The 24,995-nt window shown below is 39.5% G+C and overlaps 1 protein-coding gene across 18 annotated transcripts in view; it reads left to right on the forward strand.

Moving 5' to 3' along the window:
• PTPRD (protein tyrosine phosphatase receptor type D) overlaps window positions 1-11,057 on the forward strand; it is a 354,453-nt gene extending 343,396 nt beyond the window's left edge. For all 18 annotated transcript variants that reach the window (XM_064290506.1, XM_064290507.1, XM_023545268.2 and 15 more), the window contains 4 exons: window positions 1,052-1,177; window positions 5,266-5,420; window positions 8,291-8,426; window positions 10,989-11,057. In XM_064290506.1, coding sequence (XP_064146576.1) covers window positions 1,052-1,177; window positions 5,266-5,420; window positions 8,291-8,426; window positions 10,989-11,057 — 486 coding nt within the window. The remainder of the gene's footprint in view (window positions 1-1,051; window positions 1,178-5,265; window positions 5,421-8,290; window positions 8,427-10,988) is intronic.
• The last annotated feature ends 13,938 nt before the right edge of the window (window positions 11,058-24,995 follow it).

The raw sequence follows: 24,995 nt of genomic DNA on the forward strand, positions 1-24,995 counted from the left end.
AACTACATAGTGTTTCTAAGGATATAATCTGATAATCTCAGGTTCACTTTTTTAAAATAATTATTCTTAAATATACATAAAATAGCATAGGGGCAGCTAAGGACTTACCACTTAAGTGGATGGTAGCATTGTGCCATCTTTGCCTGAGGTATTCTGTCTCACTATCCTTTACATAAATTAAATATTAGAGATGCAGTGAAAACCCAACTTTTAGAGCCCACAGAGACAGTAAGAAGAATACCAGACTAGGAAAGTAGCTGACTCTTCTGGTTTGGTTGTTGACTTTCTGTGGGGTGTAGGCAAGTCACCGAAGCTGCCTAGGCTCTGGTCTCCTCAGCCACCGAATGAGGTTAGACCAGATCAGTTCATAGATGTCTTTTTGCGTTCACATTTGATGGTTCTCTTCGTTCCCATGATGGCCTACGTTTACTACGGCTATCAGCACGTGACTGGCCTGGCCGACAGTGTGTACGAAGATTGATGTAATTGTTTCCATAACTCATGGGTACAAGTCGTTCATCCTCTAAAAGTGTTCAATGCAACTGACGTGCATTAAGTACCTACTCTGTGCCAGGTGGAGTCTTTTGGGGTGCAAATGGTTAACCCCTAGCTGCTAATCAAAAGGTTGGAGGTTCAACTCCACCCAGAGGTACCTCCAAAGGAAGGCCTGGTGATCTACTTCCAAAAAATCAGCCATTGAAAACTCTGTGGAGCACAGTTCTACTCTAACACACAAGTCAGCATCGACTCAATGGAAAAGGGTTGGTTGGCTGTGTGCCAGGTACTACACTCAATACCACAGGCAAATATTGAACCAGACGATTTCCACATTCCCATTCGGGGAGCCTGCAGTCTCAAAGAAAAGTGAGTCCCATGTTATCGAAATTGCCTTGAATTTTGAAATTTTGTTAATGAGAGAAGAAAGATAGGTAGGTAGGTAGATAGATAGATAGACAGACAGACAGACAGATAGATGATAGATAGATTAGATAGATGGATGATTGATAAAACCTTACTGACACTGTCTAACATTCATCTTCTCTCCTTTTAGGAAAAATGTCACCAGTACTGGCCAGCAGAACGGTCCGCAAGATACCAGTACTTTGTTGTAGACCCCATGGCTGAGTACAACATGCCACAGTATATCCTAAGGGAATTCAAGGTCACAGATGCCAGGGTAAGTTGGTGCCATCTTGTAGTCTTAATCATTATTTGAAAAGTCATCCAAAATGCACCCCTGGGAGAAATATTTGCCAAGTGACCATACTCCCAAAGAAAAAAGAAACCCACCATCCTGGAGGACTTTTTTTTTTTTTTTTGGTAATAGAAACTTTTCCTCTGTCTGGCAAGTGTCCTCACAAACCCAGGTTTGGCTTCTATTCAAGCTTAACATCTGGCAGTCCAACTTTGGGGACACACTGGGTGAGTGTGTGTGCTGGAAAGCATTTCCTGATTGGTTGGCTGTGCTTGCGGCTCACCTTCTCAGCCCATTCTCTTTGGAGCTTTTTTGACTTCTTCATTACTTGGGGCTGTAAATATGTTGTTGTTTTGCAAAGCCCTTCAGGTCATGTGGGCTTGAAGGTTAATTCGGTATGATTTTAAAACTGCCGAGCAAATGGCATTCTTTAGAAGAATCTGACAAGCTTTGCACATTCTAATTTGATTCCTGGCATGGTTTATTCCTCAGTGTGCTAATGTGTCTGTCCATGCGAGCTGTGCACCCACGACCCTTGTTGGCTAATTTTCATTCTGCATGTCTTATCTAGATTACTGAGTCCAAGGTTCAGCACTGATGTAAGGTGTTCTGTGCATAAACTTTAATACCCTTGCCTTTGGCCACTTCCAAACCATGATTACAGACACATCTTAGGGGAGTGTGGGGGTCAGTCCAAAGCCCTGCTTTATTTTTGTAACTGTCGCAGTGGGTGGGTTGAATGAAACTCCAGGGTAGAGCTATTTATTTGATCCATTGTTTTTTCTGGAAAGCAGCTTTCTCAACCAAGGCTCATGTTTGGAGATTGTCTTCTAATCCCCAAAGTCTGGCCTAGGCTGTTGACCTAAAGTGAAAGAGAAATTGGTTAGCAGTCTGGCTGGCCCAGGTGAACAGACCTGTTAATCCCAGAAAGTCTGAAGTCTTAACTACTCTGAAGGTGACTGTCCTCAAGGCAGCAGTTAAGTCACTAACTCTCGTTTTTGAGTTGCCAAAGCAAGCACGCCTTGGTGACCCACCCCATTCATTGTTAAAAAAATAAAATAAATCATGCCCTTTCAGAATTTGAAGCTAGGTACATGAGTGAAAATCCTACGTGCATTTAACGCCAACTCACCAACCATTTCTGATGATAAAGACTAGATACCAAAAAACCACAAATGGTAGAGACACGTTCTTTACTACTCCCCACATACCCAAGTGGAGTCCCTGGGTGGGACAGTTAAGTGGTCTACTACTTGGCCGAAAGGTTGGTAGTTCAAACCTACCCAGAGGCGGCTCGGAAAACAGGCCTGGTAATCTGTTTCCAAAAGATGGCAGCCTTGAAAACCCTATGGAGCAGTTCTGCTCTGCACACCTGGGGTCACCATGAATCAGAATTGACTCAACAATAAGTAACAACAAGAATGTACCCAAGTGAAATCTGATCACAATAAGCAAAAGAAGGGTTTAAACAGGAACTTGCTCACACGTTCTTAAAAAATTGCATTAATTTTCTTAGCTGCCAGGTTACTTGCTGTTTGTGCTCCTGGTGTGCTTCTAATCTCAGCTTGCCAGTTAAGAAAACGAGTTGGCACTTGTGGATACAGTATTGTTAAACAAGTAACCTTTACATGGAGTCAGGGGATCTGTCCTCCAAATTGTAAGGGTTTGTGCATGTGAGCCTTTCTTGCTGTTAAAAGCAACTGTGGTCAGAAATGAAATCCCCAGGACATTTGGAAGAGAACAAATACGCATTACCTAGCCTCTTGCCTCCCCTCCTATGCTTTTCAACCGTTTTCCAGAAACAGAGGCAAGTAAATCACACTCCCATGGTAACACAGCCATAGGTTAGTTATGTGGCCAAGTAGTTATTTCCATACTCCTCAATGTTCTTACTCAGTCGACGTGATCTTCCTATTTTATTCCCATCTCCAAGTGATGCCAGTCAGGAATAGGCTTGTTCCTGTGGAAACTACCAGGCTGGTGGATGGGTGGCCATCTCATTCTGAGCCGCCCCCTCTCCTCAGTATGGCTGAGTGAGAAAGATTGAGTCTGTGCACACTCATCCAGAATCTTGGGAACATGCACCCCTATACCAAAAGAACTTTAATAGGGGAAAGAGTCATTACAAAATGGAAAGGATGAACAAGTGGAAGGCTTTATTGGGAGTAGAGCCTCTGCAAACGAATGAGATTAGTTTTCTTAGGCTTGGAATTTGGAAATATCTCTCTCTCTGGTGAATCACTGGGTAGTTCAAACAGTTTGCAGTTGGCCACTAACCAAAAGGCTGGCAGTTCAAATCCACCCATTGGCACTGTGGAAGAAAGGCCTGACAACTGCTTCCGTGAAGATTATAGCCAAAAATTCCCTATGAAGTTCAGTTCTACTCTGTAACGCATGGGGTCACCATGAGTCAGAATCAACTTGATGGCAATGGGTTTTTTTGTTTGTTTTTTCTAATAAATCAGGGGAGAAAATTGATGGGTATAATTGTTATCCTTGCATCTATAAACAGAGGGTCCCTCCTGCTTTTGTTTTACTTCCAAAAATACTTCAGAATTCTAAGAAGAATCAGAAGCAGCCTTGGTAACTTCTTTTCAAATTGTTTATCCTTCTCGAGTCGGAGCAATTTAGCCTAATCATTTTACGAAAGAAAGACTCCCTGCATCTAGCTTGTTTTCTTCCTGCCTTTTGGTTTGTCTGCATTGTAAGCCCCCAGAGCATTCTTAATTCCTGGAGTCAGCCAGGAAGAGTCCTCTTTCAGAACAGAGCATTTTTTTTTTTTTTGCTGATGATCTCTTTGGTGTCCTTGACGGATGCCTCACTTCCTCCTTTACCACATGGTCACATCACATGGCACACGCTATGTCCCAGGCCTTGACTACAAATTGCATGCCTTTGAGACATGCAGGGCATTCAGGTTAACAGCAACTACCTGATTTGTGTCAGATCCTTTAAATGTCACCATTTGTCACTTGACAATGCCGGAAATCAGCAAGCACAGCAGATGTGAAGTTATTGTGACAACAGCAAATTCTCTGGTCCAGATGACATGCCTGGTGCTCCTTTCCATATTAAGAAGTCATTCAGTCCTGAAATTTTTGAAAGAGAGTATATATGTTACACTTTGGAGAGAATGTGAGCTTGGTCAATAGTTTTAAACCTAAATTTTGGGTCTCAGGAACATTTCCTAATATGGGAACTCAATAGCTATTGACTACAAGGGAACTGGGTGTTGTGACAAAAAATGGGTTTGCAATTTAAATACCTGTTGATATAACCAGTTGCTTTCCAGGCACTTCAGACCTCATGGAGACTCCATGTATATCAGAATAGAACGTGCACCATAGGGTTTTCAATGGCTGATTTTCCGGAAGCAGACTGACAGGGCTCTCTTCCCAAGCACCTCTGCGTATACATAAAGCAACCGCCTTTCAGTTAACAGTGAACAAACACATTACCTGTTTGCACCACCCAGGGCTTCATAGGTGAATATACAAAAACCCAGTGCCGTCGAGTTGATTCCGACTCATGGCGACCCTATAGGACAGAGTAGATCTGCCCCATTGAGATTCCAAGAAGCGCATGGTAGATCTGAACTGCCACCCCTTTGGTTAGCAGCTGTAGCACTTAACCACTATGCCACCAGGGTTTCCTAGGTGAATAAAAAAAAAAAAAAACCTAACCAAAAAAAAAACCCATTACTGTCAAATCGATTCTGACTCTTAAACCTAACCAAAACCAAAACAAATCCATTGCTATTGAGTCGATTCCGACTCATAGCGACCCTGTAGGACAGAGTAGAGCTGCCCCATAGGGTTTCCAAGGAGCAGCTGGTGAATTCAAACTGCAGACCTTTTGGTTAGCAGCTGAGCTCTTAACCGCTGCCCCACCAGGGCTCAATAAACTTAGCAGTATGATGACAGCAAGAAGTTTCACATTAAACATGTCGCTAATTTTTTCTGGTCTTTTTTTTTTTTTTTGTAATAACATCACGGTTGCTGCTGTGTTGCAATGGGTAAACCCTCCTGGCGTCTTCCTTTGTGGCTGGGTATGTGACATTCCCCTTAAAGGACGGCCAGTCCCGAACAGTAAGGCAGTTCCAGTTCACTGATTGGCCAGAGCAAGGAGTGCCAAAGTCTGGAGAAGGGTTTATTGACTTCATCGGCCAAGTCCATAAAACAAAGGAGCAGTTTGGCCAAGATGGACCCATTTCAGTCCATTGCAGGTGAGCTCAGAATCAGGAATGGTAAGAGTTTCCGTTGGTGATTAACGTCATGATAGCTTAGAAAATAAGTGTCATTGTCTATTCATCAACTGTACAAGCTTGTTTTAGTGAGTAAGGATAAATGAAATTGGGTCCTCACAAATGTATTATAAAATCTAAAGCAGGAACTCATTTCTCTTTCTTTCCATAAAATGAAAATAACCAGAGAAAGATTTTTATCTTTAAAATTTGCTTTTTGCAAATTTGATTTACCATGCCAGTTTTATCTTAACAGGAATTCTTGGTACATCCCTGGTGATAATTTGTTCTGTTAATCATTTCTTACTCATTTCGTTTTCATAGCGTTGCACTGGTAAGTATCTTTCTCCTGCCTTTGTCTTTTTGGGAAAACCATAAATAGCCATCAAGCCTTAATGACAATACTAATTCTTGCCAGTCAATAAGTGATTACAATGGTACCTCAGTTAAAACTGCAATTTGCTTGGAAATTGTTGCTATATCAGAAAATGAAGCACCTTCAAGTTAATTATTTTCAATAGTTTCCAAAGCATTTTATAATTCAAATCATTGAAGTTAATAGAAATAGCAAGTCAACGGTTCTGAAAGGATATTCACCATAAATTTAGTGCTCTTAGAAATTGCTATGCAAAAGCCTTCCAGCAAAAAGAATTCACCTAACTTTATTTAACCTAATATACTGTAGAATTCTAGTAACTCAGAGTCTCAGGTTCTAATCTCGTTATGATCTGAAATCTTGAGACAGATTATTAAAAAATTTATTTTGCTTCAAAAAAAAAAAACCAAACTATAGTTCTTAGTTACATGGACTTTAAAATATCTGAGTTCTAGGCCCACTTTTACCATTATGTACCTGTATGACAATAGGGAAATTTCTCTGGACCTCATTTTTTTTAGAAGATCTTTTAAGACCATTTCCAGCAGCCTCTATTCCTTAGGCATAGTATATCATAGGAGAAATAGACCTCGCTTAGACATATTTGCTTTGCATTTAGTTATCCAAAATCCTTTGCTCTATACAATCAAAGAGCGTGTGGAAAAGGACATACATACTCAAATATTGAAACATTGTGGAGGGCCCATATTGGGCTTGTATTATCTGGATATTTCCCTTAGTTTTCCACAGAATTTGCCCAAATGCTAATCTAAATGCAAATGCTTGCTATAAGGAAAAGAATTTTTCTAATTTAATATGTATTCTTAACTTTAGGCATTCTCATGGTAAGTGTTTAAGTATACATATGTGACTTCGCATTTCCTTTGTCATCACAAAATGATTTAAACACTCTTAGTATTGTGATATTTGTTCATATACTGCATATGTATCTTAAAGACTTTGAGATGTTTTCTCCTATCTGGGAATATCATGAATGTGCCACTTGTTAAATATATACCTTATTAAACTAACATGATAAAGTCAGTAAATTCAGAAGTTATAAAGGGCAAGTATCTGTTCTTTTCTTGAAAGTACTGAGTAGGAAGCCAGAAAACACTGTATTTTTGTTACATTGGAGCAATCAAATCAAAGTAAGATAGGCTTTGGAGTCCCTAGACCATTCAATCAAAAGATCATAAATTACAGTCTCTCAGGAATAAGAGAGGCTTTCAAGGTTGTAAAGGACCTTCAAGGTCATCTACTTCATCTTCACAGAGAACCTGGACTGCTGCTGGACACCCTCATCCACTTTTTAAAGATGGCCAGTGGATTTGAAAGCTTCACTTACCATTTCTGTTTTGACTCTGTAGAAATTTCAGTTCATAGAAGGATGCCACACTATTTATACGCCTATCAGCTACATCCCCAAGTAAATGAATCCATCTCTTTTCTACAGACTGTGCCCAAGCGTTACACATGCCATTTAATTAGGATCCAAAAGTGTAGGGATTTTTCAGATTATCCACTGTTTTCCTCATTACCTAAACCTCCAGATGTTTTCGTACTTCTTAAGAGCACAAGAGCTATGAATTCATTTTCTTCTCTGGCTGTTGCAAAGATTCTGGATTTATCTTAAAACAATAAAGAAAACAGAGACACTCTCCCTCACGTGGTAGAAAGAATCCTGATGTGTTACCTCCTGAGCATCTAAAAATAGTAGATAAACTCAGTGGCTCTTAGTCACCTTTCTTTGTTAAAGTTAGAGGAAGCTGTTAGAAATTCCCTTTTCTAGGTAAAAGAATACGTTTACAAAGATCCAAACATCAATTTACAGGATATTCATAGACCTCCTTGTCCCCAAAGACTGAGTGTGGACCTCATAATCAAAAACCCTGTTGTAGAATCTCTTCTCATATCAAAAGCAATGTCTAAATTTCAGTAATCTCTGTGCCTGGATGTTTATTTCTGTGTCTGGGTGATGGGATATCCTGTACAGATTTTAAAGTGACTACAAGAAGCAGGTAATCCACAGGAAAAGTTGAAAATACCCAATTTACTTCACCTTATTCTTTAAAAAATATTGAATAGACAAGGTCTGAAATTTCAGAATCTACATGAATACTATAAACCTATGGGTTTTTTAACCTTACATTTATCCCTTTATTTTATCATGTTTATGTTTTCTGGGCCTTTCCAGAATGGCTTATAAAAATATATATATATATATATTTAACCTCAGGTAAAAAGTCATTTTTATTTTCTAAGACTTAATCCTCATTACTCGTTCTGAGCATGTTATCACCCTACATTATCCTAAGAGTAATCATTCGGTGAAATTGATGCCACAGTCCCTCAATGCTGCTGCAGAGCAACGTGATATTACGTGGAAGCTGGTAGGAGTGCGCCTACCTCCATGCAAATGTGGCCAACACTATGAGCATCTCATCCAATCTCATTGTCTTTGATATTGTGGCAGCGCGGGTGTTGGAAGAACTGGAGTCTTCATAACATTAAGCATTGTTTTGGAAAGAATGAGATACGAAGGCGTTGTAGATATCTTCCAGACCGTCAAAATGTTAAGAACTCAACGACCAGCCATGGTACAGACGGAGGTGAGAAAAATCCCTGTGAGTCTGTGTGTCACATCTCAAGAGCCAAATAATAGGTTTTATTAGACAAGATCTGCTAACATGCAGGGATTCTCAACACCAAAATGCTATGGAAAAAACATCAAATTATTTAATACTTTTGAACCTCATTTTCCTTCTCTTTAAGTAGGATGGCAGTATCAATGGCTTGAGGTTATTGTGGAAATTACATGACATTATACATTAGGTGGAACCATGTTAAATGTTTCACATTGGACCATTTTGACCTATACGAGTGGCTCTTTCATATAGTTCAACCTAAATATATAAAGCACGATACCTAGCATATGATACAACCTCAGCCCATTTTAATTCTCCTTCTCTCTTTTTTGTATGCCCAGGTGTTAGATTTCAGCTGCTCTATATTCTATTTCCTTGACATCACTCATTTTTTAAATATTTGGATCCTGGATAAGCCTTAGAGAAATTAGCCCTCCATTTTCTATTCCAATAATTGGTGTGAAATTCTGATATTTCTTAGAATACTATGAGTTCATGATTTAGCTAGTCTGGCCTATCCGCCATTCATTTCAAAGGCTAGAATGAGTAATTAAAAAAATGAAATCCATTGCTGTCGAGTCAATTCCGACTCATAGCAACCCCGTAAGGACAGAGTAGAACCGCCCCAGAGGGTTTCCAAGGAGTGGCTGGTGGAGTCAAACTGCCAACCTTTTGGTTAGCAGATGAGCTCGTAACCACTACTCCACCAGGGCTCCAGCATGAGTAATAGGTAGTATTTATGTTCCTTGAAAGGTCACCAAGGTATACCATATATATGTGTTCCTAAATTCATTTTTTTTTTTTAAATTCATAGCCTACAATATCTTCCAGACTCTGATTTCAAAATAGTGCGAGCATTTGGCTTGCAGTGCTGCACGCGTCACTTAACGTCCATGATACATTCTGTGAGATAGGACATTATGTGATTTGGACATTTTGTGAACACCATATTATATACAGACAGTCCCCAGGTTTAACAACATCTGACTTGTGTACAACTCAGAATTACAGACCAGCCCCCATAAAGCCTTTTATATTTAAAATCCGAGGTGCGTACAGTGGTTCTTAATAACAAGCGGGTGCTACTTTGCAATGCATATCAAAACATTATTATTATTGTTAGTGTATTATTATGTTAAAGATGCTTTAGTGTATCTGGAAGTGTTTCTTTAATCTTTTTTATGTACTGTACCAATATATGCCTGGCAATAAAGTCGCTTTATATAACAGAGACATGAGATACTTGTGTTGCATGCAAGAAACTGTAAGTCTGGTTATGTCTGCTCTGCCCCGTTCTCTGCTTGGAATTTCGGAACTTATGAGAGAGACCACGGACGTGTATGCAGTCGGATGTTGCCCGAACAGACATTGTGCGGCTCATGACTGTACTTAAAACATTATGTCAGCCTGAAAAACTTAATGGGTATAGGGGGTGGCAGAGGGAAACTGGACATTGAAAAAAGCCTTAACACAAAGCCAAGCAACATACTGTGACAAGGTAGGAAAGTAAACTCCATTTATTTTGCATTACCATTTTTATTGTAGAAAAAATTACATTTAAGCAAAATAGAAACTATCTACTTTCAGCCCCATTGGCTACTGAAAATAAGTTTCTTTTATGGGGAAAATCCTACTTGTAGTGCTCTGTAAATTGTAATTTTTCCATCTCTCCAGCAAATGCTCTGGCTTATTCCAGTGACAGAGTTCTTCCCTGTCTTAAAAAAAAAAAAAAAAAAAAAAGGCTGCTTCGTGCCATTTTTATTTTAATGTGGGCTTTTCTAGAACAGACAGCTAGCAATCACACTGAATTAGGCCAAATGGCAGGAGTATTTTTTTGATGTGGGCAGGCAATCCGATTTTAATAGCCCTTTTCAGGGGACGAAAAGCTTGCAGGTCCAGCACCCTAGGTAAATGGCTGTGTGTGCTTGTGTTCCTTATCAGCTACTTTTTGGCCACCTCTCTCACTTCTATATGAACGTCACAAGTGATGGTGGGTAATTCTAATTGTAGGCACCAAAGGTATACTGTCTGATGAGAATATTAAAAAAAAAAAAAAAAAACCTTCAAATTCCGTTGGCAGTAGCCCAGAAGATACATGAATCCAGATTTCCAGGACGGTTTGTGTCTGCACTGTCCTCTCCTAAATATGCAAAAAGAGAATTAGTTAAGTCATCACAAATAAGCAAATAATCGTAAAAGGCAACTATGGCATGTAAGGAGCCTTTGTGTTCTGTTGGTGATTAATTTTCTGATGCTATTTTTTTTTTTTTATTCCGAACAGTTCCCACATGGCTGGAAGATAATGTTGACTATTTTAGTCTAATTGATTGGCGAAGTTGATAAATACCCCATGGGCTAATTGTTCTCTGCTTACCAAAACCAGTTGGTCTTTGGGTTGAATGGATGGGCAAACGCAGTGATTTTGCCCCCATGTAGATGGAACTTTGTTTTCCAGGATTGATGTTCAATTTTCTATTAAAATATACTCATGGACCCTTTTCCTTTTTCTTCCTTTGTCTTCTGCAGGATCAGTATCAGTTCTGCTACCGAGCCGCACTGGAGTACCTGGGCAGCTTTGATCACTATGCAACGTAGAAGCCCCTGACCCATTCTGGATTTTAACTGCAGGCCCTTCAATATCCATGGAGTCTCTTCTGAGCCATATGGGGCACTTGAGAAGTCCTTCTTAACTTCTAACTAACAACCACTTAGTGGGACTATTACACAAAAACAAAAACAAACTATTCCAGGTGGACCAAGAGTTCAAGTTTAATAATCTGACCTGAAAATAACGGAATCCTGACTGATGAGGCATCTGAAGGATTTTATTTACAGATACCTCAGGGGTTCAAAATAAAGGGAAGAAGAAATCACAGCAAAGAACCACCATCTTGTTCAGGATTGCTGGATAGGTGCAAGAAATTGCCAGAATGTCACAGTTCAGTGCAAGATGTTTGCTTGTATGGCTTCTCAAATAGAGTGGACTCTGCTTTGACATCGCCCCTTCCCACCATACTGCTCATAATAACATTTTAGGGGGAATGGGGGGGCGGGTGGGGGAATGTTTAAAAAGAAAGTCCTTGATTTAGTTTTTTAGTATTGTAAAGATACTGCTGACCTGTGCTTCATTTTTAACTGTGTAAACTTTTTTTTAACAAAATGTATCATTCGATAAAGTGGATTTTAAAAAGTTACATAACTCTTCATTTTTTTATTTCCAAATTGTAGGTTTTTTTAAGCTGTAGAACTGTTATCTGTAATATCTCAGTGTAGAAATATCAAATAATTTGAAAAATTGCACATTTTTGTGCAACGCTCTTCATCTACAGTATCAGTCTTGTCAGATATTACTTTTTCTGCTTCTGTTTGGTTTTGACTGGTAAGAAAATATCCATTCTCTTCAAATAATCAAAGAGAATTTTATTTTTTGTTTGGTTTTGGTTTTGGAATCAACAGGGAGGCGCAAAGTATAAAGTTGCTGCTAACATATATGCGTAGATATCCGTGTTTTCTGAGGGTGTTTATGTATATATAGACAGTGTATCCATTCAAAAACATGGATCTAGCTATCATTCAGTTCTTCCACAGTTTAATTTTTTTTGAGCTAGAAAAGCTATTGTAAACATCTCTTTCAATTTGTTGTTATTTTTTTTAGCTATCATTCAGTTCTTCCACAGTTTAATTTTTTTTGAGCTAGAAAAGCTATTGTAAACATCTCTTTCAATTTGTTGTTAATTTTATAGCATATTGGTGTTCCTTAATATCACAGAACTTTCATTTTTTTAAGGGAAATGAGGAGTGCACATCAGTGATTGTCAAACCTCACCCCCCTAATTTCCTCCCCAGTCCCCCCCCACCCCCACCCCCACCCAATCGTACTCACAAATAATATTTTGTTAGCCAGGCTTCCAACAGAGTTCAATATTTGTAACACTCTAGTGCAATAAAAAATTATTCAATATCTAAGCGGTGTGCATGTGGGAAAGGTCAGTGCATATCCCTTTAGGAGGGGGGAATGTTGTAATATATCAGCTATCGAGTTGTTTAAAAAAAAGTGTATTCAATCATATATTGTCTATAGTATGTGCTATGAAATCTGCATTTATGATATGTAACAGGGGCAAAGCCAAACTCATGTCTCTCTGTTCAGTCAGAACCATTGTGTGGCAGACAGCATTCCTGGGAAGTGCTGTACTTTGTTTTGTTTTGGTTTTAGTTTTACATTTAGAGTGCCTTATAATTGATGCCTAATTTTAATAGCATTTCTTTTTAGCTTTCAGTTCGTATTTTCATTAGTTGTTCATATCTGTTACTCTTCCAATTAAAGCATTATCCTGTTTACCACATGTACAAAAACTCTTTGAATAATATGCATTCCTAGTTTTCAACCAAGTCGGCGATGTTAGTGATTGTACCAGCCCAAAGCACTTGGATAATCAGGGCCCTTCTTCCTTTCATAACTGTCAACATCAGGAATAGCTACTTGTTTTATTTCTAATCCCTTCCAAATCGGCTCTGGAGTGCGCAGTCACTGCACCAAACTTATTTTAATATCAAACATCATTGGCAACGTTGGAATATTTTTGATATTCCACGAGGATTTTTCTAAAAGGGGAAGTAAACACATACACATATAAATATACATATGTATTTCCCCAAAATTTTCCAACATAATTTCTGTAGGGAGCCATGGATGATGGCACGAGTTTGCCATTTCTTATATGATTTCAAACAACCCTTAAAATATCCAAGGAACTCTTCAAGGGTGTTGGTATAGGTATACCACTTTGGTTTAATTTTAGCTACATTGATGTTCTGCATGGAAGGATTTTTGTTTTCCACATTTTTCCCATCGCTAGCAGAATGAAATCAAAGAGACCAAACACTTGCAAGCATCGTATTTGAGCACTTTTGTAAAAAAAGAAAATATATATAATACTTAAAAAAAAAAAAAAAAGTATCTAGAAGGCTACCTCAGAATGAGACTCTAACCTACATCAGAACCAGAGAAGAATGTGCACTATGTGGGTCTGTTGTTGTTTCCTTTCAGTTTGTATCTTCTGGAGATTTATCCAAGTGCCAGATTACTCAGTGCTGTAGTTTTCTTTTAGCCAAACAAAGGGGGTCAGACAGACACGGCATACTCTAGACCTGCCATGTTGGACATGTAGAACCTGATGGAGTGTTGCACACCAGAACAGTTGGCCAGTGAGCAATTTCTCTCCCTGAAAGAGAAGCTGCCCATTTGGCAAAGGGAATGATGAGAATAATCACAAGAAGAGGATGAATGGGATGCATACCATAGACCAATGAGATGGAGACTATTCCAGAAATCCTACTTGTTCAGGAGCTGTTCTAGAACTAACTCCCTTGGTGTCACTGATGTGCATCCCACACTCTTATGCTTTTCTGTACAGCCATTCTAATTTTGATTTCCCAGGTAAACGTTCATATCTACCATGATCACCAACATTCAAGGTTCCCGTTATTTTCATCATCATAACCAGTACGGTGCTATTATTTACCTATGTACGTGTAGTTATGTATAATTTTGTAATTAGTTACAAAGGTAAAAAAATCAAAATATATAAAAAGTGATTTGTACAAAACTTTATTTTAGCTCTTTTTTAACAATGATTTGCATGGTTAGACAACAGCAAGGACAGCCAGGGGAGGGAAGGGCCTCTAGGGAACTTTGCACTTTCTATACCTTTGTACTATGCACTGCCCTATTGATTCTACACCCAATAATGTTATTACTTGAACCCATCTGTAAGAAACTGCTTCTAAAATTCATTTGTGTGTATGTAAATAACACAATGTAGAAACAGGAAGGGGAAAAAATTCTGCAGTAATGTATAGATTTTTTTTTCTTTCCTGTTGATTTTTTTGGTTTGGCTCTTTGTTAGTCATTCCCCACCCCCCTTTTATTTTTATGCCCCTTTTCTTTTACTCTTTGGGGTTTTGCTTTTCTTTGGGTTTATGGGTGCCCTGATACTCCAGCAGAGGTCAGAAGGCTACAGATCCATCCTATCCATCCGTTACGTGGCTTTGCCATTCAGCTTGGAGTGTCTTTACAAAGACAATAACGGTTGTGTTCTTTGCTCTCGTTTTGGATGCATAGACTGAAAAATTCAAAACAAAAAAAACTTGTAAAATGGCTTGTTTAAAAAAAAATTACAATTACCTCTAATTAGTAGTACGCGTAAATGTTTTACAGAATGAAAGGCGTGCTTTTTATTTTCTTACTTCGTTACATTGGTGGCGAAAGAAGTCTGTATGAAAATCAGTTCTTTGCTGACACAAGTTCCATTTGTTACAAATGAATTCTAATAAAAATGTCAGTGTTATGCAGCCCTGGCCTTTGCTTTTGTCCACTCAGACCCTTTGGTGTTGAACTGACTGTGTATGTTCCCTCTTCTCTGGCTAGCTAGCCTGTTCCCTGGTACTGCTAGGAATTCTACTTACTGAGAGTCTGCTATTGACAAGTGCCTGCCTTGAGGTAAGTAGGCTACCCCCATTTCATGGATAAGCAAACTGAGATTCAGAGACATAGTTTACCCAAGTTCACACAGCAAAGAAAGAGATGCTGGTTTCATTCAAATTGTACACCATGTACAACCTTCCTGTGAAATATGACTACTGTGTCTATTTAAGTGAATTACAAGGTATGTAAATATTTTTACAAAATACTGCATATCAAAACTTGTGAGCTAGAGCAAAAACCGTACTTTAGAAATAGAAATTTATAGTCTTAAATGCATATATTATAAAGAGGAAAGGCTGAATATCAATTATATTGCATTCACCTCAAGAAATTGGGAAACATAACAGCTAATTCAATCCCAAGAAAGTAGAAGTAAGGAAATAATAAAGGTAAGAAAAAAAAGAATGAAAACAAATACACAATAGAGTTCAACAAAGACGAAAGTTAAAAGTTGGTCCTTTGAAAGGTTAATAAAACTGATTAAAAAAATAAGTAAAACTGATAAGACCTGGCAAAATTATTTAAACAAAAGTGGTAAACAAATAATCAGAAATTTGAAAAGGAGCCTATTGCTTCGGATCCTACATAACTAATAGAACAAAGCGTGTATCTCCAATGCATGTAAAGAGCTCCTATAAATCAATTAAAAAAAAAAAAGCAAGCAACCTAATTAAAAATTGAGTATTAAAAAAAAAAATTGAGTATTAGGCTTGAATATGTACTTCACAAAAAAAGAATAGCTAAATTACTTGTATGAGAAGGTGTTCAATTTCATTAATAATCAGGAAAATGCATATTAAAGCCACAGTGTGATACCAATACACACTAACAGAATGGCTAATATTAAAAAGTCTAACAATACAAAATGTTGATGAAGAAGTAGAGAATGCTTGTTAGGACGCAATTTCTACAAACACTCTGGAACGAAGTTTAGCATACTATAGCAAAATGGGACATGTACACACCAAGTCATCCAGTAGTGGTGGTTGTTAGGTGCCTTCGAGTTGGTTCCTACTCATAGCGACCCTATGCACCACAGAATGAAACACTGCCCAGTCCTGCACCATCTTTACGCTCATTGTTATGCTTGAGCCCATTGTTGCAGCCACTGTGTCAATCTACCTCATTGAGGGTCTTCCTCTTTTCCACTGACTCTGTACTCTGCCAAGCATGATGTCCTCCTCCAGGGACTGATCCCTCCTGACAACATGTCCGAAGTATGTAAGACGCAGTCATCCAGTAGTAGTTGTTAGTTGATGTTGAGTTGGCTTCTACTCACAGCGATCCCATGTACAGCAGAATAAAAAGTTGCCTGATCCTGTACCATCTTCATGGTTACTGTGTATTTTGAGTGCCTTCCAACCTAGAGGGGCTTACCCTTCAGCACCTTATTGAACAATATTCTTCTATGATCCATCGGATTTTCACTGGCTAATTTTCAGAAGTAGATCGTCAGACTTTTCTTCCTAGCCTGTCTTATACTGGAAGCTCTAATGAAACTCATCCACTTTTGTAGACCTGCTAGTATTTGAAATACTGGTGGTATTCTTTTCTAGCATTGTAGCATCGCACAAGCTGCCAAAGTAGGACAAATTGACAGACGGGTTGTTGTTGTTAGCTGCCGTCGAGTTGGCCCCATGTGTTGCAGAGTAGAACTGTTCCATAGAGTTTTCTTGGCTGTAATTTTTATGGAAGCGGTTCACCAGGTCTTTCTTCCACAGAGCTGCTGGGTGGGTTTGAACTGCCAACCTTTGGGTTAGCAGCTGATGGCAAACTACTTGTGCCACCTGGGCTCCTCCTGGATGAGTGGTGGCCAGTAATTCTAATTGTAGTTATATAACAAATAGAAATGTGCATGAGTGAACAAGAGACATAAACAAGACTTTGTCCCATGTGACATTAATCATCCAAAACACTCTATGAAACACAAGTGTCCATCAACAGTAGATGAGATAAATAAATTGTAGTATAATTACACAGTGGAATATTATATAGCAGTGAATGTAGCAAACATTAAGCAAAAAGCCATATACAAAAAATCACATACTGTGTGGTTCCAAAACAGTTCTCTCTAATCAGGAGGAAGTGAGGTGGTGATTATGAGAGCAACAAGCAAACTTCTGGGGTATGGCTGGCAATGTTCAACTTCTCAACCTAGATGGTGGTTCCACGGGTGTTTGTTTTGCGATAAATCACTGAACTGCACATTTATGTTTTGTGTACTTTTCTCTATTTTTTATATGTCAATAAAGTGTTGTTGATGACTGTAATGTATACACATGCTGGTTGCCTTTGGGTCATTTCCAACTCATGGGGACTCCAGGTGTGTCAGAGTAGAACTGTGCTACATAGGGTTTTCAATGGCTGATTTTTCAGAAAAAGATTACCAGACCTTTCGTCCAAGGTGCCTCTGGGTGGACTAGAGCCTCCCACCTTTTGGTTAGTAGCTGAACCGTTGTGCCACCCAGGGACTCCTATACAACCAAAAACTAAACCCAGTGCCATCGCGTCAATTCGAACTCACAGCTACCCTATAGACAGAACTGGCCCGTAGAGTTTCCAAGGAGTGCCTGGCAGATTCAAACTGCTGACCTTTTGGTTAGCAGCTGTAGCACTTAATCACTACACCACCAGGGTTTCCCCAGGACCCCTGTATACATACACAAAAATGTGTAATTTAAACTGGCCTTCAAGATACGAAAGACTGCTGTACTTGAGGTGGTAAACATCTGTTCTGCATCGCTACTGAGAATGGGGAAATGTGCTCAAGATTCAACTTAAAGATTTGGAAGTTGAAATGTGGACAAGTGCTCAGTGATACTAAAATGGAATGAGTTACTAAGGGAGGATGTTGTGGTTCTGTGCTATCAAGTCAGTTTCAACTCAAGGACGCTGTGTGACAGAGTAGAACTGCCCCATGGGGTTTCCTAGGCTGTAATCTTTACAGAGCGGATCTGCAGATATTTTCTCCCATGGAGTGGCTGGTGGGTTCAAACCCTCCACGTTTTCATTAGCAACTGAGCGCCTACCCCTTGCACCACCAGGGCTCATAAGAGAGGATAAGATTCATTACACTTTTGGGCTGCTGGCAAGGATATAATCATAGGGTTAGTCTGAAAATAATTGATGCAAAAATATAAAAACTCAACTGTGACAAATTGTTCAGTTGGTTATAACAGTGTTTGTCGACATACAAGATTAAGTCCACTGACCCTGAAAATGACACGCAAATCTATAGAATGTTTACATGGGTGAAGATCACTTACAAATAACCTGATAACCTTTCAATTTTCCTAAAATTGAGTGTAAGATAAATTATTTTTTATTTTATATTTTTAAAAATAATATTGTGTTTTTGGTAAAGGTTTACATAGCAGTTTAGGTTCCCATTCAATAATTTATACACAAGTTGTTAAGTGACATTGGTTACATTCTTCTCACTACGTGAACACTCTTCTGATTTCTATTCTGGTTGTTCTGTTTCCATTAATCTGGTTTCCCTGCCTGGGGCAAGACGTTTTTGTTGTGCAACCAAAATTATTTTCATCTCTCCAGTTCTTTATTGTCAACTCTTCCCCCCTTCCCTTGCTGGGAACTCCCCCACGTGTCTGTCAGTTTGTTGTACTGTGGGGGCTTGTGTGTTGCCGTGATGCTGGAAGCTACGCCACTGGTGTTCAGATATCAGCAGGGTCACCCATGGAGGACAGGCTTCAGTTAAGCTTCCAGACTAAGACAGACTAGGAAGAAGGACCCGGCAGTCTACTTCTGAAAAGCATTAGCCAGTGAAAACCTTAGGAATAGCAGCAGAACATTGTCCGATATAGTGCTGGAAGATGAGCCCCCCAGGTTGGAAGGCACTCAAAAGATGACTGGGGAAGAGCTGCCTCCTCAAAGTAGACTCGACCCTAATGACGTGGATGGAGTAAAGCTTTCGGGGCCTTCATTTGCTGATGTGGCACGACTCAAAATGAGAAGAAACAGCTGCAATCGTCCATTAATAATTGGAATACGGAATGTACGAAGTATGAATCTAGGAAAATTGGAAATCATCAAAAATGAAATGGAATGCATAAACGTCAATATCCTAGGCATTAGTGAGCTGAAATGGACTGGTATTGGCCATTTTGAATTGGACAATCGTATACTCTACTATGCTGGGAATGACAACTTCAAGAAGAATGGCGTTTCATTCATCGTCAAAAAGAACATTTCAAGATCTATCTAGAAGTACAACGCTGTCAGTGATAAGATAATATCCACACACCTACAAGGAAGACCAGTTATTACAACTATTACTCAAATTTACACACCAACCACTAGGGCCAAAGATGAAGAAATAGAAGATTTTTATCAGCTGCTGGAGTCTGAAATTGATCGAATATGCAATCAAGATGCATCGATAATTACTGGCGACTGGAATGCAAAAGTTAGAAACAAAGAAGAAGGATCAGTAGTTGGAAAATATGGCCTTGGTGATAGAAGCAATGCCGGAGATGCAATGATAGAAGTTTGCAAGACCAACGACTTCTTCATTGCAAATACCTTCTTTCACCAAAATAAATGGCGGCTATTTTTTTTATACACATGGACCTTGCCAGATGGAACACACAGAGATCAAATTGACTACATCTGTGGAAAGAGACGATGGAAAACCTCAATATCATCAGTCAGAACAAGGCCAGGGACCGACTGTGGAACAGGCCGTCAATTGCTCCTATGCAAGTTCAAGCTGAAATTAAAGAAAATCAGAGCAAGTCCACGAGAGCCAAAATATGACCTTGAGTATATCCCACCTGAATTTGGAGACCATCTCAAGAATAGATTTGACGCATTGAACACTAGTGACCAAAGACCAGATGAGTTATGGAATGACATCAAGGCCATCATCCATGAAGAAAGCAAGAGGTCACTGAAAAGACAGGAAAGAAAGAAGACCAAGATGCGTATCAGAGGAGACTCTGAAACTGGCTTTCGAGAGTCGAGCAGCTAAAGCAAAAGGAAGAATTGATGAAGTAAAAGAACTAAACAGAAGATTTCAAAGGGCCTCTCAAGCAGACAAAGTATTATAATGACATGTGCAAAGAGCTGGAGATGGAAAACCAAAAGGGAAGAACGCGCTTGGTGTTTCTCAAGCTGAAAGAACAGAAGAAAAAATTCAAGCCTCGAGCTGCAATAGTGAAGGATTCCATGGGGAAAATATTAAATGACACAGGAAGCATCAAAAGAAGATGGAAGGAATACACAGGGTCATTATACCAAAAAGAATTAGTCGATATTCAGCCATTTCAAGAGGTGGCATATGATCAGGAACCAATGGTACTGAAGAAAGAAGTCCAAGCTGCTCTGAAGGCACTGGCGAAAAACAAGGCTCCAGGAATTAATGGAGTATCAATTGAGATGTTTCAACAAACAGATGCAGCGCTGGAGGTGCTCACTCGTCTATGCCAAGAAATATGGAATACAGCTTCCTGGCCAACTGACTGGAAGAGATCCATATTTATGCCTACTCCCAAGAAAGGTGATCCAACCAAAGGTGGACATTATCAAACAATATCATTAATATCACACACAAGTAAAATTTTGTTGAAGATCATTCAAAAATGGCTGCAGCAGTATATCAACAGGGAACTGCCAGAAATTCAGGCCGGTTTCAGAAGAGGACTTGGAGCCAGGGATATCCCTGCTGATATCAGATGGACCCTGGCTGAAAGCAGAGAATACCAGAAGGATCTTTACCTGTGTTTTATTGACTACGCAAAGGCATTCGACTATGTGGATCATAACAAACTATGGATAACACTGCAAAGAATGGGAATTCCAGAACACTTAATTGTGCTCACGAGGAACCTTTGCATAGATTGAGGCGGTTGTTCTGACAGAACAAGGGGATACTGATTGGTTTAAAGTCAAGAAAGGTGTGCATCCGGGTTGTATTCTTTCACCACACCTATTTAATCTGTATGCTGAACAAATAATACGAGAAGCTGGACTATATGAAGAAGAACGGGGCATCAGGATTGGAGGAAGACTCATTAACAACCTGCGTTATGCAGATGACACAACCTTGCTGAAAGTGAAGAGGATTTGAAGCACTTACTAATAAAGATCAAAGACTTTAGCCTTCAGTATGGATTACACCTCAACATAAAGGAAACAAAAATCCTCACAACTGGATCAATGAGCAACATCATGATAAACGGAGAAAAGATTGAAGTTGTCAAGGATTTCATTTTACTTGGATCCACAATCAACAGCCATGGAAGCAGCAGTCAAGAATTCAAAAGACACATTGCATTGGACAAATCTGCTGCAAAGGACCTCTTCAAAGTGTTGAAGAGCAAAGATGTCACCCTGAAGACTAAGGTGAGCCTGACCCAAGCCATGATATTTTCAATCATGTCATATGCATGTGAAACCTGGACAATGAGTAAGGAAGACCAAAGAAGAGTTGACACCTTTGAATTGTGGTGTTGGCGAAGAATATTGAATATACCATGGATTGCCAAAAGAAGAAACAAATCTGTCTTGGAAGAAGTGCGGCCAGAATGCTCCTTAGAGGCAAGGATGGCGAGACTGCGTCTTACATACTTTGGACATGTTGTCAGGAGGGATCAGTCCCTGGAGAAGGACATCATGCTTGGCAGAGTACAGGGTCAGCGGAAAAGAGGAAGACCCTCAAGGAGGTGGATTGACACAGTGGCTGCAAAAATGAGCTCAAGCATAACAATGATCGTAAGGATGGCTCATGACAGGACAGTGTTTCGTTCTGTTGTGCACAGGGTCTCTATGAGTCAGGACCGACTCGACGGCACCTAACAACAACAACTGGGAACTGGCAATAAAAGAGGTAGATGGGACATAGGGACTCTTGCTCTGGGTTTTACCACGAAAGTTACTAGCATCTTGAGTTTGACTTGCAGGAAGGCTGAAGAGATTTAGGTGTGTTTCATGGCTCTGGATTTTGTGGCTAACTTGTCCACCGAATTGAAAACTGTCAATCAGTGGCTTCCAAGACAGACAAACAGGAGTGTATGAATGTATCATGGCTGGGTGAGTATCATTTCTGGGAAATCAACTGAAAGTGCAAAGCCAACTGACTATGACTCTTACGGTAGCGGGAAAAAAAAAAATAAATAAACCTTGGAACCAAACAGATTTAGATTCAAATCCTACTTCCATCACTTTATTAGCTGGATTGGTTCTAATCAAGTTACTTTATCTTCTGAGCCTCAATTTTCTCATTTACAAAATGAGAATGAAGTTACCTATCTCTGGACTTATTTTGCAGATTGGAAATCATTTATATAATATGTATAATAGTTCTTGCTTATAGAGTATGTATGCTCATTGCTGATAAAACTCAACATTTCCCCTTTCCCGTTGGACAGCATGTGTGTCTCAAAGAACAATATTAAAGAAGAAAAAATAATATTAATCTACAAAATGTCTTGGTATAAATTCATATGCATATCATGATTCTCTTTTTCTGGCTGTGGGGCACTTTTTTAAGAGACAGAGAAAATAGCCATTTCTGCAAAGTCATATAGAAACTACTCTACTGATTTCCCCTTTATTGGATGCCAAGTTAACTACTGTGAAATAGACTTGGTTGTGCTATGTTGGTGTTTGTATAGAGCTGTATATTGTGGAGTTTCATGGCTATTCATTATTGCCCTCACAATATCCCTGGGTAGTGAACACTATGTCCTTCTTGGTGCTCTAATTAGAACTCTGCACAGAAAGGTCATATAACTTGCTGAAGGTCATTCACTGAAGAGGGCAATGAAGATTGCAGGGGCAAGAGGGGACCCAGTTTGCTGAAATGAAAAGCACTACAAAATGGAAATTCAGAGGTATGGGACTTAATCTCAGCTCTGCCATTCTCCTGGACAAGGCAGGTAGTCTCTTTGTGGTTCATCTGAAAAGTAACCGGAATCCATAGAGAGTACTGAGATGCAGAGTCAAGGAATATAACTGCCTAAAGTCTCCCGCATGGGAAGGGCCGTCAACAATTATAGCATTGAAAATATATATCTCTGTCATAAAAACAAACTAATAAATAACCATCTGAAACATGCTGGACTCATTTGACCAAGCAGGAGCAAAATTCAAAACTGAGTGGAAGAAAACTAGGTGGAACATTTAGCACAGTAACCCAATGGAGCTGCATTTAACCTTTGCAAGATATGGTGGTATTTGAGGGACGTGGAATTTAGAACAAAACAACCAGTCTCTTCCACTTAACTTGGGCAATTGATGTACCCTATCAATGCTTGTTACCTCCTCTTTGAAACAGGGATAGCACTTCTCTTATAAACGGACCAAACCAAAACAAATCTGTGGTCATCAAGTCGATTCCGACTCATGGCAACCCCGTGTAGAACTGGGCTCCATAGAGTGTTCTTGGCCATAATCTTTTATAGAAGCAGATCATCAGGCCTTTCTTCCATGGCACTGCTGGGTGGATTTGAGCTGCCAACCTTTTGGTTGGTACCCTAGTGAAAGCTGCTCACCAAGGAAGGTGAGGAATAAAAGAGATGGCATAGAATAAAGACAAAGTAAATAATAACTAAGAACACTTTCATTGTTTCTAGTAATGAAAATAAAACATAGAAGGGGTGAAATTCTGCTCAACTCCACCAACATGGTAATCTGTAACAATCACAAAACCATCATCTTCGAAGGAGGAGAAAGTTCAGCCTTTTACCCCTGCAGGCTCTTCTCCATCATTTCTAGCCCCCATGTTTAAGGGAGAAAGAGTTACTAACCAGAGTGCACCATGATTACCAGTGGGCACAACCATCATGCTTAAGAGGCAGGAGCCCAGGCTCTACCAGCCCTTGGCACATCTTCTTCCACTCCAGAACTTTTGGGTAAGTAAATTTAAGGCTTCTCTTGGGGTTCAGCCACCTCTTCCTCCCTCTAAACATGCCAGGGCCAAAAGAGATGTGGGAAGGTCAGAGGTACTACCTGGGCCTTCAGCCAGCCTTTGACCAGGGCTTTGAAGTGTGCAGCTATTTGTAAAGGGATAGCCAGATTTCCTATCTGCTATTCTCCCTATAGGGAAACCCATGGGTAGTTGGGGTGATTGACAGGGCAGGATTCAGACTTTCCAGTTCTGATCATACTATTATTTGATACCATCCTTAGCCTCTGCCCACATCTTAGAAAATCCTCACCAATTCCAGGAAGATGAAAGTTATTGTCTACCCCCTGCTCATTTTTCCATTTAAACTTTGTAGACTGGGAAAAGAGGAATTTAATAGTTCGTTGGCTAAAGGCATTGTGAGGGGCAGACACTGCCACATTTAAATCACTCAGGTTGTCTGCTGTAAAAGGCAATCTAAAGACACCTCTCAAAAATTCCAGTCAATTTGACAATTGATATCCACTGACTGGATCCCATTTACCAGACATTTTTGCTTGGCACCCAGGATGTAATGATGAGTTAGATACCGAGCTTACCCTAAAGCAATTCTGTGTGTAATAGAACTAAGATAATTAATACAGAGCCAAATGTGGCAAGAATCTTAAGAAAGGTACAAACAGAATATGATATGGTATAAGGGATAGATGATGATGATGACAGATTAGATAGATAGATGATGATGATGGATGGATGGATGGATGGATGGATGGATGGATGGATGGATGGATGGATAGATAGATAGATAGATAGATTAGATAGATAGATTAGATAGAGATATGATAGCTAGATAGGTAGATAGATTAGACAGAGAGAGAGAGATGATAGCTAAATAGATAGGTAGATAGATAGATGAGGGAGGCCAGAAAAGTTTATCTTGGCATTCCACAATATCCAATGCTGAGATTTGCACCTCTTAATTCAAACGTTTATCTTGTGCACAACGCCCCCATCTCAGCATTACTGTAAGCCCTGAAGAAATAAAAACATCTTAGCAGATAAAATGTTGTCGTTAGTTGCTGTGGAGTTGGCTCAAATTCATGGAGACCCCAAGTACAACAGAACAAAACGTTGCCCAGCCCGGCACCATCTTCACTATTGTTAGTATGCTGGAGTCCAC

This window comes from Loxodonta africana, chromosome 9, assembly GCF_030014295.1.
Source record: "Loxodonta africana isolate mLoxAfr1 chromosome 9, mLoxAfr1.hap2, whole genome shotgun sequence".
Lineage (NCBI taxonomy): Eukaryota > Metazoa > Chordata > Mammalia > Proboscidea > Elephantidae > Loxodonta > Loxodonta africana.